Source organism: Ambystoma mexicanum, chromosome 8 (genome assembly GCF_040938575.1).
Source record: "Ambystoma mexicanum isolate Mex_15411 chromosome 8, UKY_AmexF1_1, whole genome shotgun sequence".
Lineage (NCBI taxonomy): Eukaryota > Metazoa > Chordata > Amphibia > Caudata > Ambystomatidae > Ambystoma > Ambystoma mexicanum.
In genome coordinates this window covers 330,143,065-330,166,246 of record NC_090929.1, presented here as the reverse complement: position 1 = coordinate 330,166,246, position 23,182 = coordinate 330,143,065, and the positions used below count along the sequence as shown (strand labels likewise).

Here is a 23,182-nt window from a genome sequence, read left to right as displayed (position 1 = left end):
CTCATGGCATTGTGCACCATCCTGCTGCTCCAAGACAATAGAGGATAAAATCGGTATCCTTCCGTTATCCCTGGCCCCAGGTTATCCTGTTATGGCTGTTCTGTAACTGACTGGTAGTGCTAATCTCCAAGAGCTCTCGTCGATCAGTCTTTGGGATGGGTATGGAGGCGCTGTCCTATTAACTTTCTCAATTTACTGACAATCCGATTTGCCCTTTTGCCTTACCTCTCATCTGTATGGGGAAATGTGCCCAGATCCTGATGAACGGCCCCCCTCAATGAACTACCTACAAGAGAAGGAGCTTGGGTTCCATTTGATACGGCAAGAAACCCATGCCATTGTGCCACTGTGAAACACGGAGAACAATGTGAAAAACACTGTAACTCATCTGGCAGAGATGAACATCCTCGCAGACCAAATAAGCTGGCCTGTGTGGATATCACACAAGTGGGATTTCCGTCAGGAAGCAGTGAAAGTGGTCTTCTCCACCAAGGAGGTTCCCAGTTCAAACGTTTTGCTTGCGTTGTAAATGCAAACTTTAGACTGTTCTTTGACAGATAATCTCAACTCGATGCTTTTGGGGAAACAACTTGTAGGGAGTAGCTTAAGATCACTGTCCTCTGTTACAGACACCAATGTGAGTGCACTTTTAGGATGTCTTCAAGGGAGTTGCAAGGAGCAATCTTACTGCACTGGCATCTTCCCTGAAGACCCAATCCATCTTTCTGTGTTTACCAATGATACTAATCTCTCTCTTGTTCTTTCACGCTCTCAGATACACACTCTGTTACCGGTAAGCAAAAATCTGAAACCCCATAGTAGATTTACCTTTGCTTCTAGTATATCTCACCATTGGAAAACTGACTCATTCAGGTTGCATGCCTTAAAACCAAAAAGGAATCAAATAAAACCATGAACATTGATTGGACTGCCCTAATCTCACTGGGAGGTACAACTACCTTGCTACTAGGCGTTACATGTACCCCTTGTTTGTCAATTGTCTCTTCTCCCCAACTACCTTCTATAATCTCCTACCATCTCACACTGCATGCACAAATCCCATACATATGGCTACCTTAGGCCTATCGGTTACCACATCAACACAAGCTATGATGAATATCACCTCTTAAGCTCTGTCACACCTCCCTCACACATTGGTCTAAAGCAGACTACTTCATCCAATCATGGGTTCTTTCCTTCAGATAAATGTATTGCCAAGTATCACTGCCACACCCATAGAACGAGAGTGGCACAAGAGACTCTCGTACTTCCGACCTATTCACATCAACTCCACATCTGCCTCTTCTGCTATCCGAGTAACAACCCCCTTCAGACTTTTCTTGCAGAGAGGCCAAAAAAAATGGCAGAAGGGGGCTCTATAACACCACTTTACATTACGTTACAGCGCCCCAACCTCCCATGTGCAGTCACCTTCAAATGGCAAAATGGGGTGAAACCACCTCGCCCCATTTCCCTTCTCCAACTTTAAGTAGAACTAGTCTGCTCTATTGCGGGTTGTGCAATAACACATCAAAGAGCCACAATCTTGAACAAGAACCAGCTGAAAGATCCCCCGCCTTCCGCCTTAGCGAAGACAATCGAAGGATACTCCTTGACACTGGTGGCATTCATTAAATCCATAGCCTATTAAAGCACAGAAATAGCAGCACCCTCCCCATCTTCAGAGTTTAACTGTGTCCGGTCTCTATCACAAACTAAACATTGCTTTCTGACCATAGCCTTTTGTGAAGAATTTGATGAGATTCTCCCCAGAAACCTGTTCTGGGACCCTCTGCGTGTGGCATGGTGAAGGTAGGCACTCTCTCATCCTGACCCTGGGAGTGGTGTACTGCGGGATGATCACAAGGGGGCGGGGGGAACTCAGACCAGGAAGACTGAGAGGAACCCCTTTTAAACTTTGCCAAATTAAAGAAGTGGAAAAACATAACTTTGACAAATTGAACTTCATGTCCCAGGATCCCATGGGGACTGAGACGAAGAGGGCTGAAGAGGCATGTAGAAGTAGAGGCCAGGCAATCGGGCCTAACAGCCTTTGCCAGGGTCAGGCAATTAACAATAATAGCCTGCGCCTGAAATTAATTGCCCCACCTAAGAAGCATAAAAGGCTGCAGCAAGAAGGAGCAGACCGAAGGAGCTTGGTGGCATTAGTAGGAGAAAAGTGTGTTCACTGGAGGGACGCCGGGACAAGGAGAGAGCAGATTGTACCTGCAAGTTCTGAGAAGTGTGTGAAATCTGAAGGTGTCTCAACCGCTAGTCCCCGTGGATCAGTCAGCCAGGTAGCCAGGACATGGCTATCGATTTTAGATCCAGTTCCTGGGGGTGGACCAGTGCGCAAGTATCTCCTGGCCTGGATGAGGGGTCTTCGGGGAGTGGCAGTGTGCCACCGGATGGCGAGACGCAGTGTCCCCTTCCCTGTAAAACCTTTACCCCATCCTACCAGGTAGGATACTTAGGAACCAACCCCCACCCCCTTTCCCAACACAAATACGTTCTCACAGACAGCTCACTGTGAGAGAAAACGGACTAACTCCTGAGGCGTATACCTGACATGTCCCAATAAAATGGCCAGGCAGGGTCAAGCAATTACTGCTGACCATTACACACACCTGACTGCCATCACACTTCCCCAAACAGATAAAAGGCAGAGCAGGAAAGCACACTCTGATCAAGGCAAAGCACACGAAGAAGCAGCAGTTCCAAGATGGCAGTTTAATACAAGGTGAAAGACGGCAAAACCGAAGAGGATTGCAAGGAGGGAAGATCCATGAACTTTTCAATGAAAGACCGTTACTTTCATAAACCTTTGAGAATAGGAAACTTAAGACCAGGAATCAAGGACAGAAGAATCCTGCATTGTGTGTCAGAGGTACTACGGGCTTTCCCGGGTCAATAGTCAAGGTGGGGAGAATTGTTTGCTGCCCTGGTACTGTCCTTGGCACTTACAACAAAGCAGCACCAGTGAAGCCAGCACAGCCATTGAGTTTGGGAGACTGATACCAGACCGCTCTGTGTTGAAGCCAAGGTTGCAAGTGGCCTACATTGTATAGTGAAAACTGAAGAGAAGAGTGTACAAAGCGTATCTGTTAAGCGACAGGAACACAATTAAACAGTAGATGAGTGATTACATTTCAAAGCCAAGATACGATATCGTAGACGGTGTGGTCCGGCACCACATGGGTGCTCCTTCGAAAGTCTGTTAGGTATCCAGCTGAAAGGTGGCAAATGTGAAGAGTGATGAAGAATTGTGAAATTAAAGTGGTCCTGCAACGTATCCAGCAAAACCCTGTGCACATTCAAATGTCTTTCGATAGTTGATGAAAAAGTATATGAAGTTGGTGCAAGCTGATCAGCTAAAAGCTTTTGGTTAAAGCGAGTTTGTTTAAGGTTGTATTGGAAACTGGAATTAGTCTGAGCCCGGCGAAGGGATACTAATTGAACGTTGTGTTAAAAGGGATCTGAGCCTGACTGAGGGGCATCCGGGGTGAACCGTGATTCACCCGAGAGAGAATATCATACAAGAAATTGGATGCATAAATAATTTGCAAACATTGAGTTGAGAGGATCTGAGCCCGGCTGAGGGGGATCCGAGGTGATAGTGAATCGCCTAAGAAATTGAGTACTAGTGAAAATCTGGAAGAGGAAAATAACGTATCCTTTGTTTGTCGCATCAGGCCCTCTGAATGAAGGCAAAGGGATTTGGGCCGGAAGGCCCTGATGCTAATGGTTGAACTGTATCCTCATGCTAAAGAAGCCAGAAACTCTGCTAAGCTCGAGTGTACCGCCTTGTCCCGTGCTGAAACCGTGGGGAAAAGAGGCCAATGGCCTAAACATCCTGACGTATCATTTTCTGAACACGTATTTCTTTTTCATAACATTGTCTCCCACACTATTTGTATTTAGAGGTAAAGGATGGCAATAGGTTTATTAGTATAGGCCCTTTTATTTTGCCAAGACACTACTAGGACTGCATTATTATTATTTGATGGTCGTAGCTTGCTCTCATCTATGGATTTACCATTAGATACGCATTTTTTAAGCCCTTTATGAAGTTCAGTAAACACCCTTGAAGTGAGGCCATTTTTGTCTGTCCTACTGTTGATACCATGCCTTCCTTACAGAGGGTACTGTGTTCCGAAAACCCTGCATTGCTGTGGCTGCACTGAGAGAGATGAGCTGAAAATGAAGGTCTTCCCGGGTGCGCCTAGTGGCTGCAATTTCAGAGCTGTGCTGAAGCCTCAGGCCTGTAGCAAGAAGTAAGCCGAGGGACAGAGGAGTGTAGGAGACACCAAGTTGTAGAGAGGTGTGGGACCCCAAGTGTGCCCAGAGCCATGGAAAAAGAAGTAGAAGTCAGGAGGTGGAAGCAGCACGCAGCCGCAATGTTCCTGAATCCGGTGTGAGAGGCTAGGCATACAAGTTCATTTCTAAACTCTTGCTGGTAACTATAACCAGCTCTAAAGTGGCTTGCATAAGAGAAGAAACAAACCAACCTTGTTTGTTGTTGTGGAAGCTGACATTTGACAGTGGAAATGTATTGCGCGCACTTCTAATGAAAGCTATAGTGCTCGCATATGGAAAAAACCCTTGATTTCCCATTAGTACCCTGGCAGGGGGAGCCAGCCAATTCGGTGGCTAGAAACACGAGCTTGAACTTCCGGTGGAAGCCCACGTTCCATCCCACCTGACGGCCGGCTCCCCCACCCTATGTCCTGTTTTTTTTTTCTTCTTTGTCCTGCCCACCTGCCACTTAGCTTATTTTTGTGCTGGCGGCACTCCCCGCCGCCGCTCCTTCCTCTCCGCTCCTGCAGGCTGCCATGTAAAGCGAAGAGGGGCTACACACAGAGTCCTGCTTCCCTTATCTTGGAAAAGTATTTTCCTTCGTTCAACAGGAAGTTGCGTGCGTCCCGTTGAACTATTCCAATGGTTCACAGGAATAGAAGTACAAAGATTATAGTCATCATAAACAGTCACAAATAAAATAAATGTTGTAAAAGAAATAAAGTAACATTAATCTCCAATGCAACAGTAAATACAAACCGAATAATAGACAAAACTAATGTTGTTTTTGATTTTAAAAAAAAGGACACAGTAATTGCATTGTTAAATTACATACCCATAATGAGGTTGTCCATGGGGGGTATAAGAGGAGCGGAAAAACAAGACAAAGCTGAATTTGTTTTTAGAAAATGAACATTGTGAGTACTGGCTTGTATCTATTACTCTAACATTTATCTATCCCTAACAACTAATCTCATTATTAATAATGGCCAATTGTTGCATCTGCCCATTTTGGACTTATGATTATCCTTGGCTGCTATTCTGAGAGTGCTTTGATTGTTTGCATGCACCTCATGTTTTCAATTCATGTTAATTGTTATAGCAATACAACGTCGCACATTTTTTTCTAATTTATATATTGCACCAGCACTGCCTAATAATGAATAGGTCCCTCACATTATTTACCTGATAAGGTTCTCAACCATCTGTACATCTTCCCTACAACTATGATTTTTCGCAAGCATAACTGCCAGAGTCACTAGTATCGGGATTTTGCGAGTTCTGATCTTAAACTCTGTAGTTATCACAAAGTTACTTTACAGCAACGTTAGTTTACCACAGAAAGGCTTGGCACACTTAATATTGTTTGTCCCTACAGGGTTTATACTTTGCACATAGCATTATTTGTTTCCTACTGACACCGTAAGCTTTTAATTACTAACATTCATTCCGCTTCAAGGTTGTAATTTAGACTTCAACAGAAGGGTTGATTGATTTTGACACCCTCTATTTTGACTCCCTGTATTTGCACAGATTAGATTACGTACTGTATGGAGACAATTGACTACAGAATAGAAGGATACAATGAAAAAATCTTTGTGAAGCATGTCTACGCATTGCAATATGACATTGTATGTCAAACTTAACATCTTTATTAATACATTTAATGCTGCAAGTACAAAGTATTTATAATATCTTGCCTATACCTTAATGCAGGTCAACCAACTTTTGTAGGAAGAATACTAGGGTGAGTTCAAACTTCTTTTGTAACTCGCTTCCTCACTGTGTTTTGTGACTTCATAACAATACTTCAATAGACTATGATCTGCGCTCGGCATATCTTAATATAAGTTTTTATGTCACTGGTTACTACCACAAACTTATGATAAATATAAGAGCACGATAAAGCTTTCGAAAAGAACACATATTTTCACCCTATCTTATGGAATTTACAGGCTGAGCATGTTTTATGGTGAATACTCACGCAAGGATACTTACTCCATTTTAGGAGTTTCATAATTAGCACGAGTACTCACAATGTTGATTTTCTAAAAACAAATTCAACTGTCTTGTTTTTCCGCTCCTGTTATAGCCCCAATGGACAACCTCATTATGGGTATGTAATTATCAATGCAATTACTGTATCCTTTTTTTATCAAAAACACTATTTTGTCAATGATTCTGTTTTTATTTCTTTTACAACATTTTATTTGTGACTGTTTATGATCACTATATTCTGTGTACTTATATTCCTTTGAACCATTGGAATATTCATAATTTTGATTGATATGTCAGCCTTGAGAAGGACCCAAGGGTCGAAACACGTGTCGGCTGACCACCACATCTGAATACTAATAAAGAAACATCATTTCTAATGTTTAATGAATAACTAATTTTCTCTTCACCACTGGTTCAGAATAACAGATAGACATTTCCCAATTTGTAGAGGCTTAGCGCAGATACAGCACACCCTTTATACTTTATAATTCACTCATCTGAGGCCCTTAAGGGTGGTCTTTGGGACAGGAGTACGCAGCTTGCCATTAAGACTTATTTAAGCGCATTTCTACAAGGATCGTACCCGTATTTACACTTTTCCATATACCTAAAAGTGGTTTTCCTTTAAAGACGTTACTACAGAATGAACATTCTTTAAAAGTATAAGTTGTTATATTAAGAAGGACAAGCATTATCCCAAACCAAAAGGAAAACCCTTTCCATGGTGAAGAAAACCCTTTTGAAAGCAAACCATCTAACAGGCAAAGTTGTTAAAGGTCAATTGTCCTCTGATACAAGTGAGACATTTATTACCTGAAGTTGGAAGTGTGCCAATTCAACTTCCTGGTAACTTACTGGAACCTAGGTGTGTACAAAGCTGGGGAAGACAGCCAGGTGCTTGTAAGAAGACTAAAGCCAGTAACCTGTAATTCTAAGACTGTTGAGGTGGGAAGGAAGTCAGTCTGAAAGCAGAGGCAGGTTATCTTGGTGGCAGAAAGGCAGACTGGATAGGCAAAGATGCTGCCCTTTTCTTGATGCAGGGAAAAGAAGAGTGCCTTGCCTACCTGTACAGGTCGAAGTGACTTGTCTTTTTCCTATTTGCACGTAACCGAACTGTGGTTTGTCATTGTCCAATATTTTTTTTTATTTTAAATTTTTATATTATTTTAAACCACACATGAAACATAACCAATATTCAGGAAATTTCCGTTGTAACATGTCTTGTGTTACATTCACATTTTGCGCTTTACAGTCCTCCCCCCAGCTCCCCCTTAACTTGAGCCCATAATACGATGCCTTAAGGAACTTTGCTTAGGGTTTATCATCATTAATATTTCCGGGTATGTCATCTTCACTGGATTCAGCCTCGGGAAGTCCCGACATCCGGGCTATCATTTGCCTCCATGCCATCAAGGACCCTGTTTCCTCTTCACCTCCCCTGCTGGCCGCCTCATACCATGTCCACAATGCAAGATTCTTTAGCCTGGTTTCCTGGCCTTACATTTTCTGATCTACAAGGTTTTTGAAAGTAACAGTTTCCTGTCGGAAAGGTCAAGGGTACTTCCTGCCTTGCGAACCCTTCTTGGTTTGCATGTCTTTCTCTCTTGTTCAGCTGCCTTCCTCGAAACTGCTACTTCTTTGTGCGTTTTGCCTCGCTCGCTTTTGTGCTCTGCCTTTTATCCATGTGGGGAAGTTTAATGGAAGTCAGGTGTGAGTGATTGTCAGTAATTGCCTGACTTCGCCTGACCATAGTAGCGGGACATGTCGGGTATACTGCTCGGGTGCGAGTCCCTTTTCTACCAGAGCGGGCTGTCCATGTGGAAGTGTTTGTGAAGGGAAAGGGGGGCAAGGGGAGAGTTGTTCTTACGTATCCTACCTGGTAAGATGAGGTAAAGATGTTACAGGGGGAGGGATACCGCGTCTCGCCATCCGGTGTCCCACTCCCCAAAGACCCCTCACCCAGGTGATCTTCCAACACTGGTCCACCCCCAGGGTCTGGATCCAAAGGCGATGGCCGTGCCCTGGCCTCCGACCCCAAATCGCCTGCTTAATTGTTGCTGCTTTGCTGTTTCTAACAAAAGGTTCAAATAGAGAAGAATGACCAATCTGCAATGGACACTGGTCACGATAAGGGAATCGAATGACCAGCAGCCAAAAAGAAAAAAGAAATTCATTACAAGACTCACCCTATTTGTGAAAGGAATGCCTGCATGTTGCAGGGACCAACAAACTCTCTCTAGAGAGATTCAAGGTATTTTCCCATACTCAAACCACCACTTATGATGACAATTTCCACTAAATGTATTTAAGAGGTTCCTGCTGCTTTCGAAGTCATTTACCCTTTATTTATCAAATACTCTTTATGAAGACCTTTTTCCACATTCCTTTAGCACAGTGTGATCACGCCCCTTGCTTGAAAAACAGAAATGACTTGCCTCTCTATAATGTTCTTTCAATGGATGTTCCTGCCACTGATTCCTCAAATATGATATCCCTATCCCAGCGCAGCTGTTCTCCAGAAACATTTCCGGCATCAGGGGATTCAGTGCGGCTCTGTGTCAGCTCCATCCGGTGCCTCTATGTTCCCTGTGCAGGTATATATAGCAGAAAGAATATTACCAAGAGGCAAGTACTTTTCTCTTCTAATTTATTCTTTCCTGCCACGGATTCCTCATCTATGATAGACTCCCAAAGGAGTGTGTAAATTTAGCAGAGGGAGGAAGCAAGGACACCGACTAAACCAGAAAACTCTGGAGGACTGCCCTACCAAAATGGCCATCCTGGCCCAGAAGGCAATCCAAGCAATAACGTGTGCAGAGATGCCCATGTTGCTGCCTGGCAAATGTCCAGGACAGAGAGTCCCCTCTGCAGTGCAAAGGTGGCAGCCACTCCTCTGATAGTGCTCTAAGTCAGATGATGGAATTCTGAAATGCAGAGAATGATCCACCTCGACAGTGTCTATTTGGTCACAGCCCTGGCCAGCATGAGCACCAGTGTAAGCAACGAAAAAGCTGGTCATCTTTTCAAGCCTCTCTAGTACGAGAGGCGTAGAACTTAAGGGCCCATTCAGGGTCCAGACGATGGAATCGTTCCTCTGGCTTGGAAGAGTGAGGCAGAGGAAAAAACACAAAGATGTATCTGGTGAGAGAGATGGAAATACGAGAACACCTTTGGCAGAAAGGGTCTCAATCTCAATGTTACCTTCTCTTTGAAAGAAAAACAGGGAGGTAAAACAGACAATGCCTGGAGCTCATTCACCAGTCTGGCAATCAGGAAAATCACCTTAAGGTTGAGCAATCTACTAGAACAGAAATGAAGGGGCTCAAATGGAGTGCACATACGTTATGTTAAAACTAAATTCAAATCCCACATGGAACCACAAACTGGAAGGGAGGAAACTGGTTGCGCAAACCCTGCAAGAACTGCATAACAGTGGGGATTGTGAAAAACAAGCCTGTTCTGTGGACCTCTTGATCACAGAAATAGTGGAGGGGTAACACTTCACAACGCCAATTGGCAGGCCCGTTTAGGCCAATTAAATCAGACAATCTAAAACAGGGGACAGAGGACAAGATAAAGGATCAAGGTCCATCTCCCTGCACCAGACGTAACATTTATGCCAACTGCAGGCATAAATGAATTTTGTAGAGTCTCCAAGCTGAAAGGAGAACATTGATGACGTAGTTGGACAAGTCCCATGTCCCATTCCTTCTATCTCAGCTTCTCAGTAGCTAAGCATGAAGGTTCAGGCTGCTAAAGTTCGGATGGAGGACCCGCCCCTCTGACTGGGAGAGAAAATCCACCCTCTTCGGAAGGCACCATGGAAGGCGATGGACATGTCCAGCAACTCCAGACACACGTTCTCTGAGCCCTGCCTGGCACGATCAGGATCATCATGGTTCTGAACAGACGCAATCTCCTAAGAACCAGCAGGATGGCAGGGATCGGCAGGAATGCATGAATGAGTTTGAAAGTCCATTCGACCGTCAGTGCATCTCCCAAAGCTCGCTGATGAGGAAATTCCCTGGAGCAGAACAACTTGCACTTCCTGTTGGCTAAGGAAGCAAAGAGGTTTACTTGAAGAGTTCCACAAAAAAGACCTCCTCCAGAACATCCTGACAGAGCTCCTACTCGTGGAAGTTCAAAGTCTGCCTGCTCAATGCATCCACTGTGTCATTCTCCTGTCCAGTCAGATGAGCTGCCGTCAGGGACATGCCATTCTCCAGAGTCCAGAAGCACATTCTCATTGCTTCTATGCACAGAGGTAAGGATCCCTGACCACACGCCACCTCGTTTGTTGAGGTAGTTCATGGCTATGATGTCGTCCGTCAGGATCAGTACAGTTTTGCGTTTCCCACAGGGGAGGAAAGCAAACGGGGCCAGCCTGATCACCCTCAACTCCAGCACAATGATGTGTTCCTGAGACTCCACGGGAGACAACGGTCCATTCACCATCAGGTCTTACTGGTGAGTGCCCCAGCCAGTCGGAGATGCATCCGTGACCACCGTCACGTGGGGCCAACAGTGACGAAACAACGCGCCTCTCAGCAAGTTGTCCCAAATGGCCCATCAAGCAAGATCCTGGGCCACCTGGCTCGAGACCTGTAGGAGACCTGACATGTGGCCCTGAAACAGCCTTGCCTCCAGCACCACTAGGATGCATGAGGCACAGAAGGTGCAGGAAAGTGAGGCATAGACTTGGTCCTGTGATTGGAGGACATTAACCATCTGAAAGAGGATTGCCACTCTACAAGTCTACAAGTGTTTGTAACCTCTGCAGTACCTCTGGCATATTTGGTCAGCAGCCGCTGATGTGGTATTGTCTTTGCTCCAAGAACAAACTAGTGACAAGAGATCAACACAGCCAGTGAGTTGGTGAGGCCGATGCAAGATTGGTCTGTGTTTTAGTCAAGGTTGCAAGCGGCAACATTGTATAACGAGCACTGGAATTAACATTGTAAAACGTACGTGATGAAAGACGCGAGTAGAGCTAAACAGCTGATGAAGGTTTGAACTTTGAGAAGAAAAGTTACAATACCAGTGACGGAGTGGTCTGGCGACGGATGGGTGCTCAATCAAAGGTATCTGTAAAGGTGTCCAGCCAAGAGGTGGCAGAAAAGAAAGTAATAATATTGTATGAAGTGAATCAAGGTGGTCCTGCAACGGTTAAGTCAAACAAATTGCACATTCGAAAGTCTTCGATTTGTGATATCAAGAGGAAAATGTAGAAAGTCAGATTGCATGGTCCGAGCTCGAACGAGGGATAGCAAATGGGAATATTGTGATAAAAGGGATCTGAGCCTGAACGAGGGAGATCCATGGTCCGAGCCTGAACGAGGGAGATCCCTGGTCCAAGCTTGAACGAGGGAGATCCCTGGACCGAGGCCGAACGAGGGAGCTCCCTGGCCCGAGGCCGAACGAGGGAGCTCCCTGGCCCGAGGCCAAACAAGAGAGATCAGTTGTGAACATTGTGGTAAAAGGAGTCCAAACCTGAAGGAGAAAGACCTGCGATAAATATTGAAAATGAAAACTTGTTCAAGTGACAACGCAGAGAAGAAAGGAGCTTTAGTGCTTAATTATTGCGACAGGCCCTCTGCAGTAAGAGACTGTTATTCGAAAAGAAGCTTTGGCAAAAGGCCCTGATACCTTTGCTTTGAAACTGTGCCCTTGTTGGCAGAGAAGCCAGAGTGTGTGCGAAGCTCAAGTGTGCCGCCTTGACCCCTGCTGAAAACGTGGGGAAGGGAAGCCAACTGCTCAACCAGCCTGACATATTTTGTTTCTTGAACACTTTTCCTTTTTGCATACACTATTGTCCCACACCGTTTTGTATTTAGAAGTAAGGATTGGCAGTAGATTTATTAGTAGCCCTTTCATTTTGACGGACTCCCTCACATCTTTAGATTTAGGTTTAGATAAGTTTTCAACCAACCCATTGAAGTTCAATAAAAACACCCTTGAACTGTGATTACTTGTCTGTCTTCACTGTTAGATACTATGCCTTTCTTACAGGAGTAAGCAGCTTTTAAGTGACTAGGTGAGAGTGGTCAGCTGCCAGTAAATACATGCAGGCCTGTGGTGGCATAGGCCAGTGGGTGCCAAGGCAAGTGCTTAGAGGGCGGAGGCTGAAGGTGATTGGGTGTGGGAGGCCAGGACCCAGGAGGACACATAAAGGGCCCTGGTCACCAATCTCGGCAACTGTGGGTTCTTGGCAGAGGAGGGAGGAGGAGGTGAAAAGGAAGGTATTTGAGGAGCTTCCAAAATTTGAGGAGATCCAGCACAAGGCGAAGAGGAAGGGGGTGCTATTCCATAGGAGGGAGTATGCTGAGGAAAGAGATCGGCCACCAGCTCGCTGTTTAGCAAAGCGCTCGACAGAGTTGATGCCGGATAAACGTAAAGATCTGGAGAGAGAGTATTAAGTGAGAGCCAGTTGTAGACCCCAGACAGCCTTATGGATGATGCAGAGGGATTTGAATTTGATACTCGCAGGAACTGGGAGCCAGTGGAGAGCTTTTAGGGATGGAGAGATGCAATCCCTGGGCTTGAGGCCAAGGATAAGTCTTGCAGCCATATTCTGGATTAAATGGAGGGGTCGTAGAAAAGAAGGAAGATTAAGTAAAAGGCGATTGCAGTAGTCAAGCCTAGAGAGAAGCAGATCTCTAGAGACATTGAATTCAATTGTATGTAAGCATTTAGCAGTAACTGATGCGACAACATTAAAGTATCTCTGATGCACAGAACAAAAGCAGTACATTTAGGACAAGCCTGCGAACCTTGCTTGCATAATCCCCTTCACCATCCAACATAGATTTGCGATCTGTGGGTTTAGTATTAAATCAATACATAAGTGTAAATTAATTTAGAAAGCCGCTTGCAAGCCTCTCAGCAAATAAATATGTCCCCACCTCAAGCCTGTCCAACCTTTCATGATCCAGACATCAGGAAGGCCAGCTCACAAGGTACCCTCATTTCCTGGCAAGCACTCCATTTTTATAATTATGGTTAGCACCCAGGGTGGGGGGCAGAACCGATTGGGTTTCCAGAGATCGCGGTCTGAAATCTCTGATCTCAGCCCCCATTCCATGGAACCCACAGACTGCCTCCCCCGTTGCAGGCCACCGTCTTCTCCCCACCCTTTCCTTTTTTTTAATTACATTTTTTTTTTTAATGTATCACCCCCCGAGCCCCACTTAACTGATTGTGGCGACGGTGCCTTCCGCCACATCAGCTTACCTCCTTCTCCGTTTGCAGCCGTCATGGAAATGGAAGAGGTATTCCGTATGGTGTCCAACCTTCCATAACCATAGCGGCCATCTTTCCACAGTATTGTCATTCAATGAACGGGAGGCCGTGCACGTCCCGTTCTTTGAATGAAACTACTTTTTTTTTTGTTCTTTTTTAAACACCAGGGTGCTAATAGTGTTAACACCATGTTCCAAGGGCTGGAACGGGGGGTAATGTCCCGGTGCCCTTTTTATAGGCCCTCCCTATAACTCGGGCTGTTATTCCCGGTTAATTGGTGTGAATTTTATATTATTGCGTTGGCTGCTCCTCTTCCTTTTATTTTGCATTGGCCAATTCTCTCACAAATAAATAGAAATGATAGCACTGTCTTCTAATATAGTTACTGTGCTTCTGTTCACCTGTAAGGCCACATACTGCTATGAAGCTGCCAATAGGCAGCATGTTTGAACAACATGAAGCACCTTAATGCATTCTTTTTTAATGGAATTCCCTTCTGAGTGTTTGTTAAAATAAGGTTGGTTGTTGCAAAACAGTGTGGCAACTGTCTGTTGCCTCAATGTTTATATGATGTGTATGTATATCTTTGAATTTCTGTCTCTCACACTGCAGGATGACTTCCCAGTCCGCGATGATCTCTCTGATGTCTCTGAAGAAGATCTGGCTACTACAAAGCATCCTGTAGTTCTGAAGCCCACCACAGTCGTCCCATCCTTCAAATTGAAAAATGACACTGATCTCTTTGGGTTAGGTATCAGTGAGAAGGCTATCAGGGAGAGCAGTGATGAAGGTAACATGAACATAACCTTGCTGTGAATGCTAATGCTAATGTAACTAATAAGGTTCTTAACCCCATCACTGGGCATATTTTAAGTTTGTAGGGTTGTCCATTAATCACTCTTCAAGTTTAACCTAGCTATCCAACCCTATTATTACTCTGTCATTGGCATCCTAGATCATGACTTCATGGGAAACATCTGTGTGGAGGAGTCCATTCCCCAATAGAGATGTGCTCCTACATGTGAGCTATCAGTAAGAACCATGCATTTGTTATAACAAATATTTACAATAGCTGTACAACATTGTTTATGGAGTGCGACTGATCTTTGAATGACATCCTTTCTGCCCAGGAGGGAGCCCTTTCCTGTGAGACTAGGGTGGTGTGGCCGCTAAACAATATTCCCTGTATGGGTTGTAACATGCGGGAGAACCTTTCAGGTGAGGACTACCTTCTTGGGGATGAGGATGTAAATTGTAGACCACACAACAGATTCCATTATTTTCCACATCACACAGCCCATACCTCCATCACAGGGCACTCCTTTCCACACCCACATGTTGTATTACAATACTGCAGCCTATGGTAGTACTGACAAAAGTATTGAAACCGATAAAGGACTTTGGCAGTATTGGCACAAGTAAGCCCAGAGCAGGCATGAAGATTACACTACTGACCCAGAAGGAGCGTTGGTGTTCCACGGATGCGGACCAAACAAACAAAGATGAAAAGCAAAGAGGCTGTCAACCAGGAAGTCGAGCCCAGCCGGGATAGGCTGGGAGTGCACAGCTCAAGCGACACAGGAGTTTCAAACTCATTTGACAGATCCGTAGAAGGAGAGTATGCAGGACACCGGCAGTCAGCCGCATGAGCTTCCGGGCAGGAGCGGGCCTGTGCAATCGGCCAGAGAGAAGGCGAGCGGAGGAAAGCTGTCGGTGGAATCGCCACCCAACAGCAGAAGGCAGCTTGAAGAGCTTGTGTCCCATTCAATTAATGAAAATCCTTTGCCTAGATGGCCGCCATGGTTGTAGAAGGCAGGTCTCCATGCGCAGCCCCCCTTCCATTACCATGGCCGCCGTAAAAGCAGGAGGCAGTGAAGCTGCGCGGGCGGCGGGCACCGCTGCTGCAACTATCGGGGGAGTGGGCATGGGAGGAGGGTTGGGGAATAGTTAAAAAATGAAAAAGAAATGGAGAGGGTGGGGGCAAGATGGCACTGCAGGGCGGTGGAGGTAGCCGGCAGGTTATGAGGAACGCAAGCTCAGATCAGAGGTTTTAGCCCGTGATCCCACGGAACCTGATTGGCTGCGCCGCCCTCCCAGGGTGCTAATAAGGATAAAAACATCCTAAAAAAGGACTCGACAATTAAAATGAAGAAAGCCCACTTTGATACAAAAACAGAACAATCGAAAGTAAGGAAAGAATAAAACACTCAAGTTTAAAACATACAGGTAAAAACAGACATGCTAAAAAGCAGCAAGACCGTTACAGCAGAAGAACTCAGTACAATCATGTAAAATAAAATGTTATCAAGACTTTCTTAAACGATACAAGAAATGTATCCAGGCGCAAGTGAAAGGGCAATTCATTCCAGAGGGCCGGGGCAATAAAATTGAAAGCACGTTTTCCAGCCTTCTCTATCTTTAATCCGTCGCACTGTGAGTAGATGTTCCCAAAAAGAAAGTTGTTGTAAATGGTATAACCCCTATAGATTATTTGTATAATGTGTTAGGAAGATAAATGCAAAAGTAACTCAAATATTTATTCGTTAATATATCAGTATATTTAAGGTCAATTTCAGCAATGACCAGAATATAACTTGCTTCTTTTGCATATCATTTTATGCAAATTTTTTTTCCTCAAACATACAGGTGTTTATATTTGAACAAACAACATTATTTTGGAATACACAGTAAATACACCCAGACTCTGTATTCTTGCCAATGCATCCATATTATGTATCTGCTGTAGTCATGGCAACTGTCTGCACAAGGCTGGACCGTTGCATGAGAAAAGATGGTGGCCACCTTTGCATGGTTATAATAACGTGTGGTCACAGTACAGAGAATATTTCTTATTTCCTCATCAACCTTCTTAAACAACTTTAACATAATAAATTCTAACAAAAACTTCCATGTCTACCAATCTGACCTTATTGTATCTTCATCTGCAATAACATTATTGACACTTTCGCCTGCCTCGACTCCACCACTTCTCTCGTATACCTCCCGGGACTAAATGGCTGTTTCTCCTCGGTTAACTTCAATCTCTTTCATGCATCAGTGCCTTCATATCTATTTCAGGACCAGAACACCCCCCCCCATCATGTACAATGTTAAATCACTACTAACACTATATATATATATATATATATATATATATATATATATATATATATATATATATATATATATATATATATATATATATATATATAGTCAATTGTGCAAAGGTAAATTCGGACCCTTGACTGTCGGTCAGTTAGGTAATTCGAACAATTTGGGTAATACCATTCCTACTCACTCAAGATCAGCGCCCTTCTGGTCAATCTATGGATCACCACTCTGTTGGGTGTTAAGTCAGTTCACATTCTGGGTTAGGGAATGCTCTATAAAAAAGCATTTGTGCTATGTGTTTATCCTACTCGCCACCCTAATTACAAGTAATTGATGGACCATTATCTACAGGAAATGTGTCAAATCCCACTCAGTATTCAGCCCTCGAGTGGCTAGGAACTCCAATGTCTCAATCCAGACTATTTCCCTTTGTAACAGATTCTTCTGCATATCAACCCCTCTTTTGGCTATAGTTATCCGCTCCAGGATAACAAACTGAAGTTGTGCTGTGTTATGTTTCTCCTCAGTAAAATGTACTGCTGCTGGTGACTTTTGGTTCCTCTTCCTAATGTTAGATTTGTGCTCCGGCCAACGTGTCTTGGCTTTACGTGATGTTATCCTTGCGTAGTAAAAACCACAAGGGCATTTCATGCCATAGACCACATTGGAGGAGTCACAATTGCTTGAATGCTGCACGAAGAATTCTTTGCCAGAGTGCTGGTGTGTGATGCAATTTCCCCTGAGAATGTTACTACAATGTTCGCACTTATGACATGGCTGTGTTCCTGTGTACTTTGTTCTGGTCAGACCCCGTTTTGTAAACTCTGCTCATACTAGGATGTTCCTCAATGACATATTTTTCTTATACGCAAAGATTGGCGGATTTGCAAATAACTTCTTTAAATTATCATCCAGTTTCATAATCTCCCAGTTTCTGTTCACAGTCTGCTTTATTTTGCGACTTTGTGCTTAGTAAGTCATAACATAAGTAACTGTAAGTAGATGACTCTGGTTAGATCTTAAAGAATGCATGTGTTGTTTAACGTGCAGCCTTTGTTTAAGGTAAACTGGATTGTTCCCACAGACATTTGTGGGCAATAGTAAGTATCCTAAATTGTAGGCCCTATTTCACTGGTAGCCAATGCAGTGCTCTGCGAGCCACAGTAGCATGTGTTCTGCGCTTAAGGAAGCCCACTATACTAACATCGTTATTCTGAAGCACTTGAAGCTTGGCAATATTACTCTGTGAAGTGCTGCCGAGAAAGCTGTCACAATAATCTATTTTACCTCTGATTATTGTTAATGTTAAAGGATATTTGTACCGTGCTCTATAACCACCAGAGTGGTCCCCTGGCGGCTGTGAAAAAGGGGAAAAAAAGGGGGTGTGAGTTAATGGGAATAAACTGGAAAAGTGCAAGAGAGCAGTGATGTGCTGTTGGCGGCCTCAGCCCGGTGTGTCCGTTGGCTAGGCCTGGGGTGTTTTACGGTCTGGAGTCGTCGTGTACTGTTGAGGGAGTCTGTGTGTTTTGCTTTGTTGTTGCGGTGTAGTGAAGTTTGTGCAGTTTGTTGTGCTGTAGGCTTGTGGTTGTGTTTGGTTAGAGTTTGAGGGTTGTATGCAGAGGGGTGAAATTGTTAGTGGATTGGTTAATTGGCATTGCTGTCCCGACGTGAGGTGCTGAAATGTCCCTATTTTCTCCAGGTGGGGTTTGGAGCATTTCTGCCTCTCTGTCCTGATCTGGGCCGTCCGATACTCAGTCTCTTTCGCACATGGCCTCCACTCCCATTCATAACCTTACCCAAGTTCGGCCTCGGCCACCTACGGAACATCTGTTTGTATGTGGGCAGGCAGGCATATGTGCGTCCATTAAAATCTGGCCCAGGGAGCATTCCCAATTTAGTCACTGCGCGGCATTGACCAGTCAAGGCTATTCCATCTATATGTGGCGTGTGGTGGCATTCAATATCTTATTCAGTTGTTTTTGCAGGCTATCATTCACAGCCCTTTCGCAACGTGGCACATGCCAGTGTTTGCATTACGTCCAGGGGCGGTACCTGCATTCATTCACAGCTCATATGGTCAGTGTCCATGCCAATGGTCACAACTTAGTTCAAGTGTGGTAAGTGCTAGCAATCACACAACTCTATACATGTATGGTACCTGGTAGCAATAATGGGGCAGGTGAGGTTGTTGGCTGGATTTGGCTAGGGATGCTTATTTCTGTCTTGTGAGTGTTGCTTGTGTTCTATTTGACTTGGCGTTGTCTCTCTTATTGTGGTAAGAGTTTCTCTGGTCGGTTCTGGGTGTTGGTCAGTGTCCTCTTAAATTTAGTCATACTTTTCTTTACGATTCCCACTTTCGATTGATTCGGTTTTTTCAGTTTGAATCTGTGGAGTTGAAGAACCAGGTTTTTAGTAATTTTCTGAAGTGTAGGTGATCTTTGGTGTTATTTCTTTCGGGATGTTGTTCCAGGTTTTTGCGGCTAAGTGGCAGAAGGAGGCGCCTCCAAGTTTTTTCTTAAGTTATGGTTTTTGTTCCACGCATATTTTGTTGCTTGATCTGAGGCGTCTCGTTGGCTTGTTGATAGTTATTTTCTTTTGTAGGAATTCTGCTCCTTGTCTGCTGATTGCCCTGTGTGTTATGCAAATTGTTTTGAAGGTGATGCGATGTTTGACTGGGAGCCAGTGCAGTGTTTTTAGGGCTGGAGTGATGTGGTCTCTTCTGGATAGTTTGAGGATCAGTCTGGCTGCTGTATTTTGGATCCGTTGTAGTTTCTTCAGGAGGTATTCTGGTATTCCGAGGTAGAGGCTGTTTGCATAGTCGATTCTTGACATGATGAGGGCAACGATTGTGAGTGTTCTGTGGGTGAAGGAGAGGAAAGGTAGGATTCTTCTTGCTGTGTGGAGGAGGAAGAAGCCTTTCTTGATGATTGCATGCATTTATTTGTGGTTCTAAGGTTAGGGTGTTGTCCATCAGGACTCCCAGATTTTTTACTACCTTAGATGGTGTTGGTGTGGTTCCTATTTCCGTTGGCCATGGAATGTAGGTGTTGTTCTCTTGGTTTTTGGATATAATCATGATTTCTGTCTTCCCTTGGTTGATTTTCAGGTTGTTGGCATTCATCCAGTTAAAGACTTCTTTTAGACACTCGATTTTGTAGATGATTGGAGTGTCATCTGCCTAGTTGTAGCACGTAATGTTGGATTTTTTGAAGATTCTGATTACTGGAGTCTGGTAGATGCTGAAGTACAGTGGTGATGGTGAGGATCCTTGTGGTACTCCAGTCTTTAACTCGTGGGGTGGATTTAAAGGGTTTTATCCATACGGTTTCTGTTCTCTCTGCTAAGAATGATTTAGTCCAGAGTAGTGCCATGTCCGTTTTGTCTATGTCTTCTAGTCTTTTGGTTAGGTTGTCATGTCTAACTGTGTCGAACGCTGCGGAGAGCTCGAGCAGAATCAGGTCTGAGGTTATGTTGGAGTCCGCGTTAGTTTTTAGGTCATCCCAGATGGATAGTAGTGCTGTTTACGTTCCTCTTGCGGGTCTGAAACCAGCTTGTACTTCGTCTAGCAGGTGGTATATTTCTCTGTGTTCTTGGGTTAGTTTGTATATGTAGGTTTCAATGAGTTTTGCTGGGTAGGGAATGATTGAGATCGGCCTGTAGTTGGAGGCCACTTGTGTTTTTTAAAAGCGGTTTGATGTATGTTGATTTGAAGGCTCTTGGTACAGTTCCTGTTGCTAGTGAGAAATTTAGGATGTTTCCGTAATATTCTGACAGCGTTCCTTGTGCAAGGATTGATTTGTAGATGTCAGGGGGACAGGGATCCATGGATGATCCTGCTTTCTGGCTGTGTTTTACCAACAAGACAAATGCCTCTGCTGATATCTCAGGAAAGTTTTGGAGTTTGTGCTGTGGCTCTGTGTTGGGTCCGGTTGGTAGAATGTTGTGGTTGGTTGGTCTGTTTTGTATGATTTGTTGGATGTCGTTGATTTTGTTCTTGAAGTGGTCTGCCAGGTCATTGCAAAGTTTCTCAGAGGGTTTGGGGTGTTGTCGCAGCGTGGTGGGTTTCTCATTTCTTTAATGATGTTGAACTTTTCTTTTTGTGTGTTGGTGGCATTGGTGATTCTGTCATCATAATGCCTTCTCTTCGCCTTTTGTATTTCCTTCTTGTATGCACGGATTTGTTTCTGGAACAGTATTATTCTGTCTGGGTTTTCTTTCCTCCATTCTAGTTCCATCTTCTTGTTCTTTTTCATGGTGCTTAGTAGTGGGGTGAACCATTTTGCCATTGCTCTTTTTCTTTGATGGGGTGAATGGTTTTCCGGGGCGATCTTTCCCGTGTAGGTCAGCCAGCTCTAGTTCTATAGTTGATGGTTTGGTCGTCTCCAGTTGTTCGAATAGGTTGCTTGCTTTGACGCTTTTCCAGTTTCTTTTTGTGGTGGTCGTGTGTTTGGGGGGGCTGGATGCAGACTTGAGTTGGTAGTCTGATCACGAATGGGAGGATGAGATGGTCGCTCCACAGTATTTGTATCGGCGGTGCGTGGTAATGAGTTTTTCCTTGGCAAAGATTGCGTCAAGGGTGTGTCCTGCCAAGTGTGTTGCCCCTTTGACCAGCTGTCGTAGTTTCGTGGTTATAAGTTGTCCAGTTAGTTAGTTTTGGGAGTTGGCGTGACTTTCTTCAAACCAGATGTTGAAGTCCACCCGGATGATTAGATGTTCGTGCTTGATGGCTATGTTGGTGATGGCTTCTATGAAAGGTTCCATCGTATGTTGGTGATCTGTACACCAGGATGAATGTGATGTTGGTTTTTGGGCTTGCTGTTAGGTGTATGACCATGGTTCCACAGTTGATGATGTTGAGAGGTTTGCCTGTTTTTATTTTCATGTGTCCTTTGAATGCTATAGCGATGCCTCCTCCTTTTTTATTTTTTCTGTTTATTTGAAGGCATTTGAAGTAGGTTGGTTGGGAGGCAGCTTTGGAGTGTGATTTTGTAGTTGTCGTCCAGCCATGTTTCTGTGATGAATAGGATGTCAATGCCGTTGTCATTGAGTAGGTCAAAGATCTGAGTGTTTTGACATGGATTGATGTTTTTTTTTACGTTTATTAGATTGCAGTGGAGTTTGGAGGTGTAGTTTGGTTTGGGCTTTCTTGTTGGGGTCGTCTTCAGATCGGTGTTGAGGTTTCCTTTCTGGTCGATCTCTAGTTGAGGTGTTGGTACAGGTGCATCTGTGTCATTGAAAAGTTCTTCTAGGTTTTGTCTTGGGTTTTTGTTTTCATCGGGTTCTTCTTCCAGGAGTTGTGGGTGTCGAGTGGAAGTTCCTCTTGTTTTGGTGATGTAAGTTATTGCGTCGTTTCTGTTTCTGTTTTTACTATTGTTGTCCATCCTTCTTCTGCGTGGTTGTGTTTGGTTGTTTGCTGTTGCTGGTTCTAGCGTTGGGTTGGTTTGTTCTGGTGACAGGTTGTTTGCGAGGTATGGAATTAAGGAGAGGGATTTGTCTCTTCTCTCAACGTTGGCTCGATTCTCGTTCCTGTCTGTGAGAGTGTGTTCTGCAGTTGTGGGTCTTTGTTGTTTTTCCGGTGTGTGTGTGTTCTTTCTTTTCTTTTTCTTTCCCTCAGTATAGGTCGTTTGCGCAGCATTGTAAGCTTGTGAGTTGTTTTGTTAATGCCGATTTGATTTTTGCTTTGGTCTGCTTGTCTTGTGGTGTAGTACTGCGTGTATAGAGTTGTCCGCTACAAGTTTGGGCTTGGTCTGTAGGTAGCCTTGTCAGCTGGTGTTGCCGACTTGTTCAGTCGCTGTCTTGAGTGAGGTAGGGGGTAGTTAAGGGTTCTGTAGTTCGGCCGAACAAACGCAGCAATTTTCCTCCGAGATGCTAACGCCGGATCCGGCATAACAGCTTTAGATAATATGCAGATGAAGAGATCACTGCATTGACATGATCTTTCATCGAGAGCGTAGAGTCCAAGTAAACACCCAGTCTTTTAACCTGAAAGAACATCAATGGTGCAGCCAGTAATAGTAAAACTCTGGTACAATACAGGTAGTTTAGCAAGCCATTGTTGTGGCCCAACCAGAAGGAGTTCAGTTTTTCCCTCATTTAATGCTAGCCCATTATGTGCCATCCAGCTTTGTATAAATTCAAAAGTGTCATTGATCCATAGTCACCTGAAAGTTATAACAGTATTTGTGTCGTAAGCATAGTTTGCATACAGGATATCCTGTCATCCAATTTGATTTATTTATTGTGCTTTTATAAGGTGCTTATACATCAAGTAAATTGTGTTTCAAAACACCCAACAACTCAAATAATAGTTTCCTAAAAATATTGAACAAAGTGAGTGACAGGCGTGAACCCAGTGGCACCCAGCACAGGTGTTCATCCGAGAAGGCCATCAACATTTTACAAACGCTCGGGCTAATCTATCAGATAACTAAGATAAAATACAATCGGGCGCCTCTTTTGAGAACATCGCTGTAGACTGAACTCTGGTAAAAAAAAGAATAGTAAAATCAACAAGATCAAAGGCAGCAGACCGATCTTA

At 44.2% G+C, this 23,182-nt stretch overlaps 1 protein-coding gene across 2 annotated transcripts in view; it reads left to right on the top strand.

The window, feature by feature from the left end:
* The window catches only part of RABL6 (RAB, member RAS oncogene family like 6), a 931,527-nt gene that overhangs the window by 748,916 nt on the left and 159,429 nt on the right, over positions 1–23,182 (top strand). For both annotated transcript variants that reach the window (XM_069609758.1, XM_069609759.1), the window contains one exon: positions 14,146–14,323. In XM_069609758.1, coding sequence (XP_069465859.1) covers positions 14,146–14,323 — 178 coding nt within the window. The remainder of the gene's footprint in view (positions 1–14,145; positions 14,324–23,182) is intronic.